Here is a 14,828-nt window from a genome sequence, read left to right on the forward strand (position 1 = left end):
AAGTGTTTCTGGCTCAGCTATAGAGTTTGCTTCCTCATTCCCACATGCACTGTTCGGGCGGCAACCTTGGGATGCCGGGGTGTCGGTCTGATTCTTTGTCCTTTTAGTCTATTGAAGGTATTTTAATTGGATCGAGTGGAGAAAAAAACAACCCAAAACACATACACAAACCCCAAGGCTTCAGGACTAGACGCCCCTTCCCCCCAACAACAAATGGTTAAATAAATAACGGCATGCCAAACCAACCATCACCAAACGAATAAGCCAAAAATCAGCCTCAGCACCGCAGGAAACGGGAAAGTTTCTGCGCTCTGAAGCTGGCCCCGTGGTACCGCGCGTAAAGGTAAGAATCCCGGGGGAGGGGAGCAGAGCGCGGCCCCAGCCCGGTGCCTGCGGGAGCCGGGGCCGCACCGGAGCGCCCAGCCCTGCATCCCGGAGCGCCAGCCCGAGAGATGCTGCTGCGACTTGGTTCTGCGCTGGGAAATGAACGGCTCCGAGCCCCCACCCCCGTCTCCTCCCTCCCTCTTCCTCCTCCTCTTCCTCCTCCTTCTTTCTCTTTCTCCTTCCTTCTTTTCTTCTCCTTCTCTTCTTCTCCTCCTACCTCTTCCCCTTCCCCTCCCCATTCCCCCTCTCCCTCTCTTTGTCTCTCCCTTTCCATCTCTCATTTCCTCCTTCCCCTTCCCACTCTTCTTCCCTCCTTCTCTGCTCTCCAGAAATGCCTCTGATATGTCTCAAACCGCTCCTCCTGTGCCTCATAGAAAATAAATCCACGGGCAAGCACTGTAAGTGATCCCGTGGTGCAAAGTGGAGAGCTCAGGGCACCACGGAACAGGAATTAGCAGCTTTAAGTGGCACGTCCATCTCTTTTCCCTCTCGCGCAGATGTTAAACCACAGTTAAGTTTCCCGTTCCCAGCAGCAGCCATGAAGGTTTTTGAAGGGATGTGCCTAAGAGACGGTACCTTGTACAGAGGGTCCCGGACCTGGAGTGTCCGCCTGGCACCCCCAGCTCCGCGGGCTGGGCAGCGAACGGGGCGGCACACGAAGCTCTGCTGGACCGGCGGGTGGAGACGCTCCGGATCCCCACGAGCCTCGCTCCACTCTGGTCTCCAGCTGTGCTAATAAGTACGCTAATAAATCTCCCACACATTTCCTCCCTGGCCGTCCCCGTCCCCCCCCCCGAAAGTCTGCTTGCTGTAGCAAAGGCTCCTTGGGCTTTGGCTGTTTCGGAGAACGGCTGGAGCACGGATGTCCAGGGACAAACTCTGGAAGTTTTCAGAATGGGAGGATTCTGTGAGCTAAGAGCCTCCCCAGCAAAGCTCTTTTCGAGGCTTTTCTGCTGGAAGTTGTGTTTGTTCCCTTATGTTAATTGTTCCTCTGATGGTAGCCGGCTGCCGGCACTGGGTTAGACCTGAGATACTCTGAGCAGAGTGCTCCCACCGGGTGTGCTGTGCCAGCGCTCCAGCAGCGGTTCTGGGGGATCTGCTGAGCAGTATTTCACCCTGTGCAAGGGCCCACGGGGACCCTCAGCAAGACAACCAGCACAGCACAAAACAAACAGCGGCCTGTGACGCCTCCCCTCAGGAATCTTCCTTTCTCCCTTTGCATTTTATTAGGGAGATGTTCCCTCACAGCTCTTTTCCCTCTATTCCGGTACTGTCATGTGTAGAGCCGAAGACAAGACACCTACTCCTGGGTTAATCTGAGGTGTGGAGTGCTCAGCAGCTGGCAGGAACAGGCCAGTTCTGGTGTGCAGTCCTGTCCCAATTCCTGCTGCCGCCCCACCTTTCCGAGGTAAACATTGACCACTTCTTCTTATTCTCCACCATGGTCAAGACTGACTAAAATAATACAGAATCCCCGAATCCTTCAGGTTGGAAAAGCCCCTTGGGATCAGCGAGTCCAACCCTCAGCCCGGCTCTACAGAGTTCTCCCCTACCCCACATCCCCCACAGCTCATACCAACAGTCCTTAAACACACCCAGGCTTAAGACCAACAAAAGTACAGCTCCATAGTTTGAAGGCATGGAAGATTTTGGGCTATATTACTCTGGACACAATCCAGGAGAATCATGAAACCTTTCTGCATGCCTGGCTGAGACCCCTCCTACAGCAGAGCAATAAGATGCTGGGGGACACTGTCACCCCCCATCTGTGGACTGTCCCTGGAGATCCCCTCCTCCCATCCCTCTGAGGGGTACGGTCACTCCCGGGCAGGTCTCAGAGGGAAGATTGTAGTACGTGGTCCTTAGTGTCAGAAAGTTCAGCCATCCCTATGATATTTTTAAACCTCCGATTTTTTTCAGCAAGAGAGCTCAGCACTCCAGACCCCCAAGCACCATCCTGACGCATACCTAACTCTTGCAATCCTGTGCTCATCTACAGCGAATCCTGAAGATTTTAAGCAACTCCAACCTAATATCCTGGTATCATAGAAACAGAAAAAAACAAACGGCTTCATCAAGTCTTTTGACCTTTCACAACGAATAGACGTCTTTTATTGAGAGTATTGCACACATACGTTACATTCAATGCAAAACAATGGCTGGAACGTTAGACTCGGCGGGATGGAAAGAGTGAATGACATCAAAGAGCGACGCGAAGGCAGCACTGGTTCCATCGCTGCGGATGTGTATGGCGCTTTAGAAACACAGATGAAGGCTGAGCCTTTTCTTTAAAAGGACTGAGAGTGCTGTGGGCACGCTTAACTGGACTTGATCTTCGGAAAATGCTCTGTGCTCAGCCTCTGGAGCTGAGCTCCATCTTGTGGGACGTTTCCAGCTGAATAGCTAATGCCTGGGATATTCAGAGTGGCTCCAAACCCTTGGCCCAAGCCTTGTCCTGTTGAGCTTAGCTGTGCCGTAACAGGTAGAGAGGGACCGATGACCCCATGCAAGGCGATCTGAGGGAAGCTGAAACGCTGTTATCTGGGTACTAGGGTTTACATAAGATGCGCTGCAGAGGTTCCTTGATCCACCTCACCGCATGACTTGAAAAGAGAAGGTCATGCAGCCCGTTTTTCTTTAATTGTCTCCCTCTAATTGGGGCTTCCATCTGTATATATCGCTGCATTAATGCTTGGGGTGTTCACAGGCTGCTGGAAGGGACGAAAGCATCATGCTGGGGCAAAACACGGAAGATCACAGCTGCGGGTTGAGGAACAGCCTCCGAGTGGATCTGCGGTTCTTTCATCTGGCAGTGACCCAGGTGGATGGAGCACCAAGCAACCGGTCCACTGGCTCTGACCAAGCAACCAGTCCACTAGCACTTTCTGGCAGAACTGGTGGAGAAAGCTACCAGTCAGAGTCACTCTTCCTCCGCAGTGCCCGGAGCAAAGCCTCACGGATGTGGCTGGATTTTATGCTGTAGATAATGGGGTTGAGAGCAGGGGGGATTATAAGGTAGGTGTAGGCCACCAAAGTGTTAACCAGAGGAGGAACATTCTTTCCAAAACGATGGATCATGGACAGTCCAATCATTGGGATGAAGAACACTAGAACAGCACAGATGTGGGAGACACACGTATTCAACGCTTTGAGACACTCCTCCTTGGTTGCAAGGCTGATAACAGTTTTAATGATCAGGATGTAGGACAGCACAATGAAGATGAAGTCCATCCCCACCGTTGACAAGAGAACAATCATACCGTAGAAGACATTGACTTTGATATCTGCACATGCTAGTTTCATGATATCAGGATGGAAGCAAAAAGAATGAGAAAGCTCAGTCTTCCCGCAGTAGGTTAGTCTCTTGAGCAAGAAGGGTATGGGGAGGAGGGAGAGCATCCCTCTCAGTATAATTGCCAGACCTATCTTTATGACAGTCCTCCTGGTCAGGATGGATGCGTGTCTCAGTGGGTGGGAGATGGCAATGAAGCGGTCAAATGCCATTGCCAGGAGCACAGAGGATTCAACGAAGGACAGAATGTGGATGAAATACATCTGAGTGAGGCAAGCATCGAACCCAATCCTTCGCATGTTAAACCAAAAAAGGCCCAGAGTAGTAGGCAGCGTACATAGAACCAAGCCCAGGTCAGTGACTGCCAGCATGGAGAGGAAGTAGTACATTGGTTCGTGAAGACTTTGGGTCTTCTTTATAATGAAGAGGATCATGCAGTTTCCCGAGAGAGCTATGAGGTACAGTGCACAGAAAGGGATGGAGATCCAGTGGTGAAGGGATTCCAGGCCTGGGATGCCCCTCATGAGGAAAGCTGAAGGCTGATAGAAGGAGCCATTGAATTCCCAGGCGGTATGTGAGTCATGCTCCATCCCAGCTCAGCTCTCACATGACCTCTACCTAAAACAAATCAACAGAAACTCCACGTAGTTGGACTCTGCGCCGAACAGAGAAGTGGGTAATGACAAGCACCACATCCCTCCACCTCCCGCCCCGTCCTGTTTAGGGCCCTGCCCTAATGACCATAATGTCACGTATGGCTACGCTCTTCTTTAGCCATCAAACTATGAAAGGAGGGACATTGTTTCTTTAAAAAGAAGAAAAAAAAAAAAAATTCTTACAATGAAAGTTAAAACATCCCTGGTGAGGGCTATTCTGCTGCAGTTCTCCCCAAATTCCACAGGCTGAGACTCTCAACTGAGTGAGCAAATGCTTTCTCTGCAGCCAACCCAACCAAGACCTGCGAAGCAGCTGGCTTCCCCGTGGTGCTGACTGGAGATCAAAGGACAGGAAAATGCTGCAAGCTGAACTCGGACTTCTTAGTTAAGAAATCAACATTGGAAACAAATGCAAAATGTATCAGAGAATCTGGCACTTAGGCACTAGTGCTCTCAGCTCAGATGGCCACCACGGTAAGGTGCATTTCCAGCCGCTCTCACAGCCAAGTTGTTGCTACTTTCATAATCTACCTTGCTATTGGGTGAAAGGGGGAAAAAGGAGCAAAACTCCCACTTGTGTGGTGCCCGTGACTTTTATTAAGAGCAGGGAAATGCAAACCAAAGCACAAGAAGCTGCAGGTTCGGAAGCACTGGGGAGGCATCCACGGAAAGTCTCTGGGTTCGAATCAGAGGGGAGGGGCACAGGGGATATGGTGGGTCAAGAGTAGGAGGTGAGTGAGGCCTTTCCAGAAACCTAGCAGATGTCTACTCTCGTGAGGAGAGCAGAAGGTCACTGAGGTGGATGGGAGTTGGAGAAATGCTCCAGGGTAAGGGAGCAAGGAAAGGCTTGTTCAGCCTGGAGAAGGGGCGGCTTTGCGGGGACCCGAGAGCAGCCTGCCCCTACCTACAGGGAGCCATGCAGGAGGCCGAGCCCGGCTCTTCACAGCAGTCCCTGCCAGGAGGATGAGACAACGGGTATAAGGTGAAGCAAGGGAGGTTTAGACTGGATATAATGAGAAATGGTTCCCCTCGAGGACCGCCGAGCATCGGATCAGGTCGTGCATCTCCATCCTCAGAAGTGTTCAGGACCCAGCTGGATAAAGCCGTGAGCAGCCTTGTCTGACCTCGTAGTTGGCCCTGCTTTGAGCAGGAGGTTGGACTAAAGATCTTCTCCAACCTCAATGATGCGATGAACCTATGAGCCTGTGAGCTCACCATCGGCTTCAGTCCTCTCGGAGGACCCAGCACAACCCAGATTCCCACATGGCACGTGACAACGCGCCCCGGCAGAGAGGCTGGCAGGTCCCCGAGCCCTCTCTGTGCCTTCTGGGACAGAACGACTGCCTGGGTGGGTGGGGGGAAGCAGGGAATCACAGAACAAGAGCTGGTTAAAGGCAAGGAAACACTTGTGGCTCAAGTCTTAATGCACCTTCTGTGGGATACAAAACAAGCAGGCTGGCGACTGCCTGGATTGTGAGCAAGAAGGTTCGCTACAGCACGGTTCACTTTTGGATGAACACACGTATCTCTCATGATGTATTTATGTTCCTAATATGACTTTGCTCCATTAGACTCTCAGCCTGCTCGAGAGCCTAATGCGGCAATAAATCCCCAAGCTTAGCCAGGATAAACATCTTCCTGCTCCAGGACAACACATAACTGATGGAAACTGGGGAAGACCCATTTTATTTCCTCCAGGCAGGGCCACTCTATCTTCCTTGCATCGCCCTGGCTGGTGTCACTGCCAGAGGGACGAGGCACAGCCCGTCTTCGGGAGCCCCGTCAGCCTGTGAGGTGGCACAGACGTGGACGGGCAGGCAGCGCCTTCCCTGACACATCGGCAGTGGTGGGCGCTGGCCAAAGGAAACTGCCCAGAGGTACCTCTGGGCCTGAACAGCAGCTCAGAGCCCCCCAAAGGTAAGAGCTGTCAATCCAACAGCAGCCCAGCAGTGAGCATCCAGCCACAGGCTCCTGCCGTTCGCTCTCGTCTGGAGGCTGGGTTAAAAAACCTGAACAAACGGAGAGCACGCGTGCCTGCTCGCCTGCCCAACGGCGTCCCTGACTGCTGCGTCCGGCAGACATCCACAGCTCCCCGAAGCACTGAGATACGAGAGGCTTCCAGGAATACGGAGGTGGATGGAGAGGAGAGACTGTCAGAGCACGGTGGGAAAGAAAGGACTGGTGAGAGCTCGCTGGGGTCTCTAAGGGATGCTCCTCCTACAAGAAAGCCTTCACGCAAACCTCAGACATGGGCAGCTCCCACCGCCCTGTGTGAAGAGATTTAGGAAGGGGCTTTACCACATCTGCTTCTCCCTCAGCTACTCCGGTTTGTTGTGTGCTCCTACACGTTACAGATATGGATCCCACTCCCAGCTGGTCTTTTTCCTTCCCACGTTCTGCGTGTGCGAGTGTGTGTGCGTATATATGTGCGTGTGTGTGTGTGTCTACAAATAATATGTTAAAAAATATATAAAACACACAGACTATATAAAATATATAAACACCCATGCACGCCTATTTATATTTATGTACCTTTGTATGTGTATATGTGACATATAGCACACACATATGTGTAACCCCTCCCAGCTGACTGCCGTGGGACAGCAGTTACACCCTTCCCATTGCAGCCGAGCCCCGACGAGGAAACAGCCCCCAAGCTGGTGGAGGAAACCAGTGTAAAGGTTAAGGGCAGCACCTGCGCAGGGTTTGCTGCCAGCCTGGAAAGGCATCCTGCCTCAGAGAGCAAACCCCCCACCCCATCAGTGCCCAGGGCGTTTCTGCTCCCCAGGACCTGCCCTGGACAGCCGGGGGGAAGGGCTCAGGCACGAACGCGGGTGCCTCATGGAGGACACGGTGCCATCCCTCCTCCAGCCCTCGAAAGCCGCCTCCGGATTTCTTGCCTGTCCCCGACTTTGATTTTCAGCAATAACTTAAGAAAAGCACTGGTGCTTTAAGAGTTCTTCTCAGCGTAGGCAGGAGCAGGGGCTGGGGAAGGATGAGACCAAGAGATCTGCTTTTTTTCCCAAGAGGAGGCTTTGTTATTTTCACAACTCCATCGCTGCCAGCTCAAGCATCCAAGCGAGGGCTCAGCCGCTCAGCGAAGGGAGGAGGGTTAGCAAGGGGGCTCTGGGGGTGCAGCGCCCACAGAGATGAATTTCTGTTGACACTTTCCAGGCAAGGACAGGATGGTGCCGTTCCCACCAGCCGAGCCAGGCCAGCGGATGGTGGGAGAGCAGGCTGACTCTTGCACAAAATCCACAGCACAGCAGCAGTCGGCACCACGACGGCCGGCTCATCCCCGGCCGTAGCACAGTGCCGGTGCTGCCTGGAACTACCGCCGCCCCCTTGCCCCGGTCCATCCACCCCAGCGCATCCCGTGGAGCAGGCTCCGGAGATGCACGTCCCCACCCGGGTTGGCGTCCAGCCCCACAAACCACAGCCTCGGGAGCGCGGGGATGGTGAGGCCGCTCGGTGCCGCGGGTACTCACCGAGCACGGCGGCGGAGGCCCAGGGGCTCTCTGACCCGCGCAGGCAGCACAGCCCCGTTGTGGGGCAGAGGAAGAACGTGCATCCGCGTGGCGGTGTCGGGAGGGCAGCGCTTATAACGCACCCCGAGCCCTGACCCCGTCCAATCACCCAGGAGCCGCGCGGAGCCCCGGCTCCCCATGCGCAAACAGCGTGAGGCGTAGCGGGGAAAACAGTGCGTGAAGTAAACGATCTTTTCCATTTACGATGCTCTCCCAGCAGGCAGGATTTTCTCCTGATAGTTTATTGGGCGACATGTTTATAGCTCCCTGTGATTTATGGCTGGCAATGCTGCAGCGCGCTGTCAATGCGCATAATTTTTATTGTGAGAATGGATCTGTAATGCAAATAATAATAAATTTTGCAAGAAGAGTGTTTGCAGTATCTCTCTGAGGGAATAGCAGAGGTGAAGCTCTGGCTATCCCCCTGTGACCAGTGAGACACAAAATGTTTAATTAAAACCATAATATATTGCATGATAAAAACAAACCAAATATTTTGAAGGCAAACACAGACACATCAGCGGATATCCTCTCTGATGGCCCAGAAGCCTGTTTGTATCTACGTGTCTCACGGTAATAATTTTATTTTTGTCACCTCGGCTGTGGCGTGGAAATTGCTATTAACCCCTATTTCTGCGGCTGCCACGCCACGACAATGGGTTTGCCCTTTCTCCCACGAGGTGTCTGTGGTAAATACAGGCGCTGGACCTAAGAGATGCTTCTGTGGTCATAAACCAGACTGTGCCCACAATGGGCACCAGTACGTTGTTATCGGAGTCCCTGGCACGCTGCTGGCCAGAGCCAACTGGCCCTTTGGCTACTCCCAGGAAGGGGCTCCGGGCCCTGAATGATGTCGCTGCCTCAGTTCAGAGGCTGAAGGGTTCAGGACCCCTGGTGCTGGGTGACCCCAGTGCCAAAGAACAATTAATTTACAAGCATTAATTTAAAGTGAGGCAGCTGCCTGCTCCTGCCCGGTTGTTAAACCTCACGGCCAGGCTTATGGCTGAATACACTGAGCCTTGGTGACACTCATCTGAAGGGCCCTGGCAGAGCTTGCTTATCTCTAGACCTGCCTGATGGGGAAAAACAGAGGAAGAAGAAATACTGAAGGTAGCAAATGGCCTGGATCAAGCATGTTCAAAAGGGAAAGGAAAGGAAAGGAAAGGAAAGGAAAGGAAAGGAAAGGAAAGGAAAGGAAAGGAATGGAAAGGAAAGGAAAGGAAAGGAAAGGAAAGGAAAGGAAAGGAAAAATTCAGTTGGAAGAGAACTACAACGATCATCTAGTTCAACAGCCTGACCACTTCATAAAATGACTCTTCAGCCTTGGGAAGAGACAGTAAAGCGGGAAAGGTCAGTAAGGTGAGGAGTGGGGAGCAGAGAACACGTATGGAGCGATCATTCACCTTTCCTCACACTGTGTGTGCTAGGATGGAGAGGACACACCCTGAAAATACCAAGCAGATTTAAAACAAACAAAAAAAAAAAGTATTTTTTAAAAGAGCTTATAATGGAATTATGGCACTCATTGCTGCTGGCTGTTGTGGGAGCCCAGGGTACATATAGATAAGTTCAAGACAGTATTAGACAAATCCATAGGTGAGAGATTAATTGATTTCTATTAAACATAATGGCCGAGGCGCTGCCTTCTGTTCAGGAAGCCTCTAAATTGATTGCTGGGTGCTGGGACATGTGCCAAGGGAAGGATAATCTGAATTGCCTCCCTAAATGGCCATTAACGGCCACTTCAAGGCAGGATGGAGGGACCTTTAGCTTGCTCTAGTACAACAGTTCTTGGGGTCTTCAGAGCAAACAAGCTTTAGCTGGAGAACAAGGTCCTTCTGTTGGAAGGGAAAGTTGCCTCACAGCTGGCCACGGCGAGCACAAAACCCCAGCGTGGTGTGATGGGTTGAGAGCGGCTGCGGCGCCACGGCACAGAGCGAAAACGGGACACGGCCTCGGGGGCAGCAGGGAGAGGGAAGTGTCCGACAGGGAAGCAAAGAGATGCTGCGATGGTGGGAATAACCAGACTGGGGGGGGAAGAAAAAGTGTCATGGGATGAACTGGAGGGAAGGAAACCTGGGGTGAGGCAAGGGGTGGGCAGGGAAGCCAGGGAGCAGGATGCCACGGTCACGGGGTGGCCACCACAGAGGGTTTTCCCTGTAGGTTTTTCAGTAGCGGTTTCAGCTGAGCTGACCCTGCCTCAGGGCCAAGGCACAGGCGAGATAAACCTCCCCCAGGCCCCTTCCAGACCTGCTTTCCCACAGATCTGCAGATAAAGGTGTGACCTTGAGTCTTCCTGGACTCATCATCTGTGGAAGTGACGCGGTCTCTCTTTCCCGGCTCTGCTCAGCCCAGCTGCCTGCACACCCTCATCTTTCACACACGTTTAGTTTCTTTTCCTTGGGTCTCTCTGCCACATTTTCCTCTACGTCAGGCAGTTCCCAGCGCCGCTTGCCCGTCCTCCTGCACCAAGAGGCTTCAGGCAAACCTGTGTCTGTGCAGCCGGGAGCAGCGAGCTGCTCTACAAACTTGCAGCATCACCCCTAGGAACCGCCAGAGATGAAATTTCCCCCTGGATATTCATCTGGCATCTGCTGAAAGGGAAACCTGTTTCTAGCCTGAATGTCGTGCCTGAGGGTCCTCTCAAGAGCAGCGTGCGAGCAGCCTGGTGTAGGCTTGTCACAGAGAGGGGTTGCACAGGGTCTGCTGGGGCAAGGAGGGGCTTGGGGATGAGAGTGTCTGCTCAGGGTTATCCAGCAGGCCCTGAAGGAGGAAAGGGGCTGAGGCTTCCAGCAGTCTTGCCTGAATGACCCCCATACCTCCTGTATAATGTGAGACAGATTCATCTTGTACCAGACATGCTCAAAATCTTACGATTCCCTCGGATTTGTGTCTCGAGGTTCACCCATGTGCACTGAGCTTCCTGCAGTGACGTTCCCACCAAGTCATTCTCGATGGTTTTCTGCTTAATCCTTTTTTTTTTTCTGCTTAATCCCTTTTCCCAGAAGCACAGGTATTGCATGCATATGGGAAGGAGTGTGAGGGTCTGTTAATCTATTTTCCCATCTTAAAAAAATAAAGCTTTCCCAGATCCACAGCTGAGGGGGAACACAGCCACCTCTTGGCACACATCAGTCTGCTGTAAATGTTTATAAATTGAACATAAGCCAGTCCTAATCATTATTTACTGTACAGGCCAGAGTTCAGTGTGTGAGTACTGATAGGAGTGTGAGAAGGGATGGTGAGGAGGGAAGGGCAGGGGGTAGAAGCCTTTACAAGACCCAGTTTGAAATGAGCAAGCCCACAACTTTTAGGAAGGTAATGCCCCTTGACATACACAAAAAAAAAAAAAAAAAAAAAAAAAAAAAGAGTAGGAAAGAGTTTAGGAAGATCCAGGAGACCAGGACTGCCGTTGCTACCTGAAATCATCACATTGGCACCAATTCTAGCTTCGTTCTCTTCCGCCGTCTGTGTCTCCACCAAAGGTCTGAACTGAAAGGGGAGACTAAAGGCGGCTGCTGTGGAGGTTTCACTTCCCACAGCCCAACCGTGTCCCTCAGGGTTGCTCCAGAGTTTGGAGAGGGGAGGAAGGCAGCCACGGCCCCCATCCTTCTCTCCTTCAGAAGGTTTCAGAAACGCAAAGGCTGTTTGATCATACGCAGTTTTCTTTGGCTGCAGCGGCTGTGTTGAGCTGGACAAAAATATCCCACTGCCTGGAAGGAGACGTTGCAGCCCAGAAGGGATGTCTTCTCCTTGGCAGGCTCTCCCTCCCACTTGCCACCAAATGACCACACTGGCAGCAGCAGCTCTGACGTCACCAGCAGTGACGACACAGTTTTCCCAGTCAGCCATCAGCCCAGGCTCAAAAATAGCACCGAGGAAAAGAGCTCGGGAGAACCTGGACAGGCACCAGCGGCTCTGATGACAGATTCCCCAAAGGACCACACAACCCTGGAGCTGGGCTGCCCTACTGCTTTGGGATCCCTCGGGCCTTAGCGTGAGGGGGAATCCCCCCCCGCTGAGCTCCGGGGATGAGCCGGTGGCACCAGCTGACGACCCAGGGGAGGTGTGAGGGGTCAGACACCCAAGATCCAGCAGCTCCTTGCAGGTGACAGTTGTGGCTTGTCCCTGGGCGGGGGGAGTGTGTTGTGGGTTGTGGTGGAACTGGTGGGGTTGGGGCTACAACCCTGGCCTGAAAGGTGTGGGTGGATGCTGGAGAAGCGTGACATGGGCCAGGCTTTGACTGCAGTGGGATGTCATAGAAACGTAGAATCATCAGGTTGGAATAAGCCCGTAAGATCATCGAGTCCAGCCCTGAACCTAACGCCGCCAGGTCCACCACCAAACCGCGTCCCCAAGTCCTGGGGAAGGATGGAGAAGGGGGCTGGAGAATGAAGGCTCCGGGCAGGCGCCAGAGTGGGGTTGTGGTAAGTGTGCGAGGGACTTCTGCGGGGCAGGACTGGAGTCGGGGGCAGCTGTGCACGGAAAAGGGGAGGATGGACAAGTGCCCTGGATCCGGATCTGGACCCGCAGCTGTCACCCTTCGGCCCTGGAAGTCGAAATAGCTGTGAAAGGTGCCAGGAGGCCCCTCCCCGTGCCCATGCCCTTGCTGCTGCCCCTGCTGTCGGCAGTGGGTCTCCTGCACTCTGTGCTTGAGGTATCTAAGCTGGCTGCCAGACTTTTTGTAGTCTGAACTGTAAAAGGTGGGATCAAGCTGTAGTGAAGCCCGGGCGTGGCTCTGCTCCTGCATTCCTGTGCCGGGCGTCTGGGCACCCTCCAAACCCACAGAACCCCTTTCTGTCTCTGGTCCTGTCGCCTAAAGCAACTTCACCCCTTTCTGAATGATACGGTGACCTCCGCACAGGGCTCGGGTGAAATTAGAGAGGCAGATGCCACCCCAGCGTGGTCTTCTGCAGGGAGCAGGGTGGTTAAACCTCTGCGGAGCCCTTCAGCCTGTACAGCCGCAGCTGGCTCAGAGGCCAACCTGCTGGGACTGTTTCAGCATCTTTAATTGAAATCATCACAAAAACCCTGGGTAAAGTGAAGTGGTGTCAGCCAATTTCCTGTGCTGCCCCGAGCGACACGCAGGAGATCCTCGGTCACCGGTGCTTCCTCCTACAGAAATGAACGAGCTCACAAGAGCTCAGGGGCAAACATTGACATATTTAATGCCTGACTTGGTACATCAGGTAAATAATACAATGGGAGGATTCAGAAAATGCAGAAAGGACAGGGAGTCCTGTCGCAAAGGCAGCAGACTCCCTGCTTTTAGCGTGCGGGGTGGAAAATCAAACAATCCCGGAGAACTCTGCAAACATTGCAAAAACCCCCTGCGTTTCATTTTCCCGTATTAAGCGAAGCTGGTGGACAGAGGCGATTCGAGGGAGCTGAGGGGGGGGAGCGCAGGTCAACACACCCTGCCTCTAATTTGCTAAAATACGAACCCAAAGCACATCGCGTACAGCCTGTCACAAACCTCCACCACCAGGACAACGTTGTGCAAAGGCTGTAAATAACGGCTGGGAGGCAATAGATTTACCCTGATGGGGCAGGAATGTCGAGGCAAAGCTGTGAGACTTGCTGCTGGCGTGTGATCTCAGTGAGAGCGGTGCGCGGTCCCCAGACGGTGCGTGCTGTGGCTCTTGGACAAGCATCACTCCTTAGGGATTCTTTCCATGGTTTCTACCTCCTCGTGCTCACCGTCCACAGCACAGCTCCGCCAGGAATGGCATTAGCTGTAGAGAGACCACTGGTTTTCAAACAAACAACAAGAAAAAATGTCTGTAGAAAGCACGCTCTGCTTTTAGGTGCATCCCCGAGAGACCTAAAACGGGCTCGAATGGATCCAGGTGCTTGCTGGGGGCAGGAAAATCCGTGGTCTGCAAGGCAGGAGGTTTCCCTGCTTAGGAAGAAAGAGAAGAATGGTGCCAATGAATTAATCCAAAGGGTTTCCAGGGTGCCTGGCTCCATCCAGATCAAGGTGGCCGGATCACGGTGCATGCAGGCCACGTGCACGCCGCAAGGATTTCATGTTTGCCTTCACCCTGTTTCACAAGGTTTACAGAGACTGAAATTCCAGAATATAATTTTTAAAAGGTTGAAAATGCTTTGGGTATTGATTTCATCCATACACTTGGTATTCTGTGGGCTGAAGTAGCTTCATACTGATAAGGCCAAATGTATCCATTCACCTTTATCAGTTATAATGTCATGGTTTTAAGGTATCGCATCGGGCATCTCAGCAACAGCAGCAAGGAAATGAGAGCAGAGCTGTGAGGAGAGAGAGTAACGAGGTTACGTTGCTAATCTGCAATGACTTCTTCAAAATAAACCACTGTGACATCATCGAACTGGTCGAAATTCAATCTAGCAATTGAGAAACTGTTATCAGATGGGTTTGCTTTGAAAAGGGGCCAAGCGAGGCATGAAGGGGGCTTGGTGATTGACGTAGGAGTAACTCTGACGCTGAGGGAAGTCAGAAGCTTGTTGCTGCTCCTGCGCGCACGAGTTTTTGCCTGCTTGTTTCAGAGACTGGCTGTACGTCTGGAATGGTGTCTCAGAGAGGGGGGAGCAGAGCAAAGAGCCAAAGGAGAAATGCCGGTGTAACCAGAGATGCCGCCCAAAGGGTTGCAGGGAAATTTTCCGTTAGAATTTGCACTTACATATTTTCTGGTTCCGTGGAGAACAAGGTCCCCTTGGGAAGCAATTTTACGACCAGAACTCTGCTCTTTGGGCAGACTGGTTTATAGATCTCCTCTAGAGCTGCCTGGTGTGGCTGCTGGCAGCCTCGGGCATGCAGAGATGCTCCCCCAGGCTGTGCACGAGCACGAGTCCCTGTGGGAAGGGCAGAATCTGGGAAGGATGACGGGAGAGGTGCCGATTTCAGGGGCCTGAGGAGCTTGTCTGGTGATGTCCAGCATCATCACAGGGCTCAGAAGAGGAGCCAAGAGCTGTAGGGCCAGCCACAGG

At 52.7% G+C, this 14,828-nt stretch overlaps 1 protein-coding gene across 1 annotated transcript; it reads right to left on the reverse strand.

The window, feature by feature from the left end:
• Window positions 1–3,291: 3,291 nt before the first annotated feature.
• LOC113476016 (olfactory receptor 51G2-like) lies at window positions 3,292–4,326 on the reverse strand. The gene has a single exon (XM_026841291.1). It carries the CDS (start codon window positions 4,264–4,266, stop codon window positions 3,292–3,294), a length of 975 nt encoding a protein of 324 aa, XP_026697092.1. The 5' UTR covers window positions 4,267–4,326.
• Between the last annotated feature and the right edge of the window lie 10,502 nt (window positions 4,327–14,828).

This window comes from Athene cunicularia (genome assembly GCF_003259725.1).
Source record: "Athene cunicularia isolate RWA chromosome 1 unlocalized genomic scaffold, athCun1 chr1_part4, whole genome shotgun sequence".
Classification (NCBI taxonomy): domain Eukaryota; kingdom Metazoa; phylum Chordata; class Aves; order Strigiformes; family Strigidae; genus Athene; species Athene cunicularia.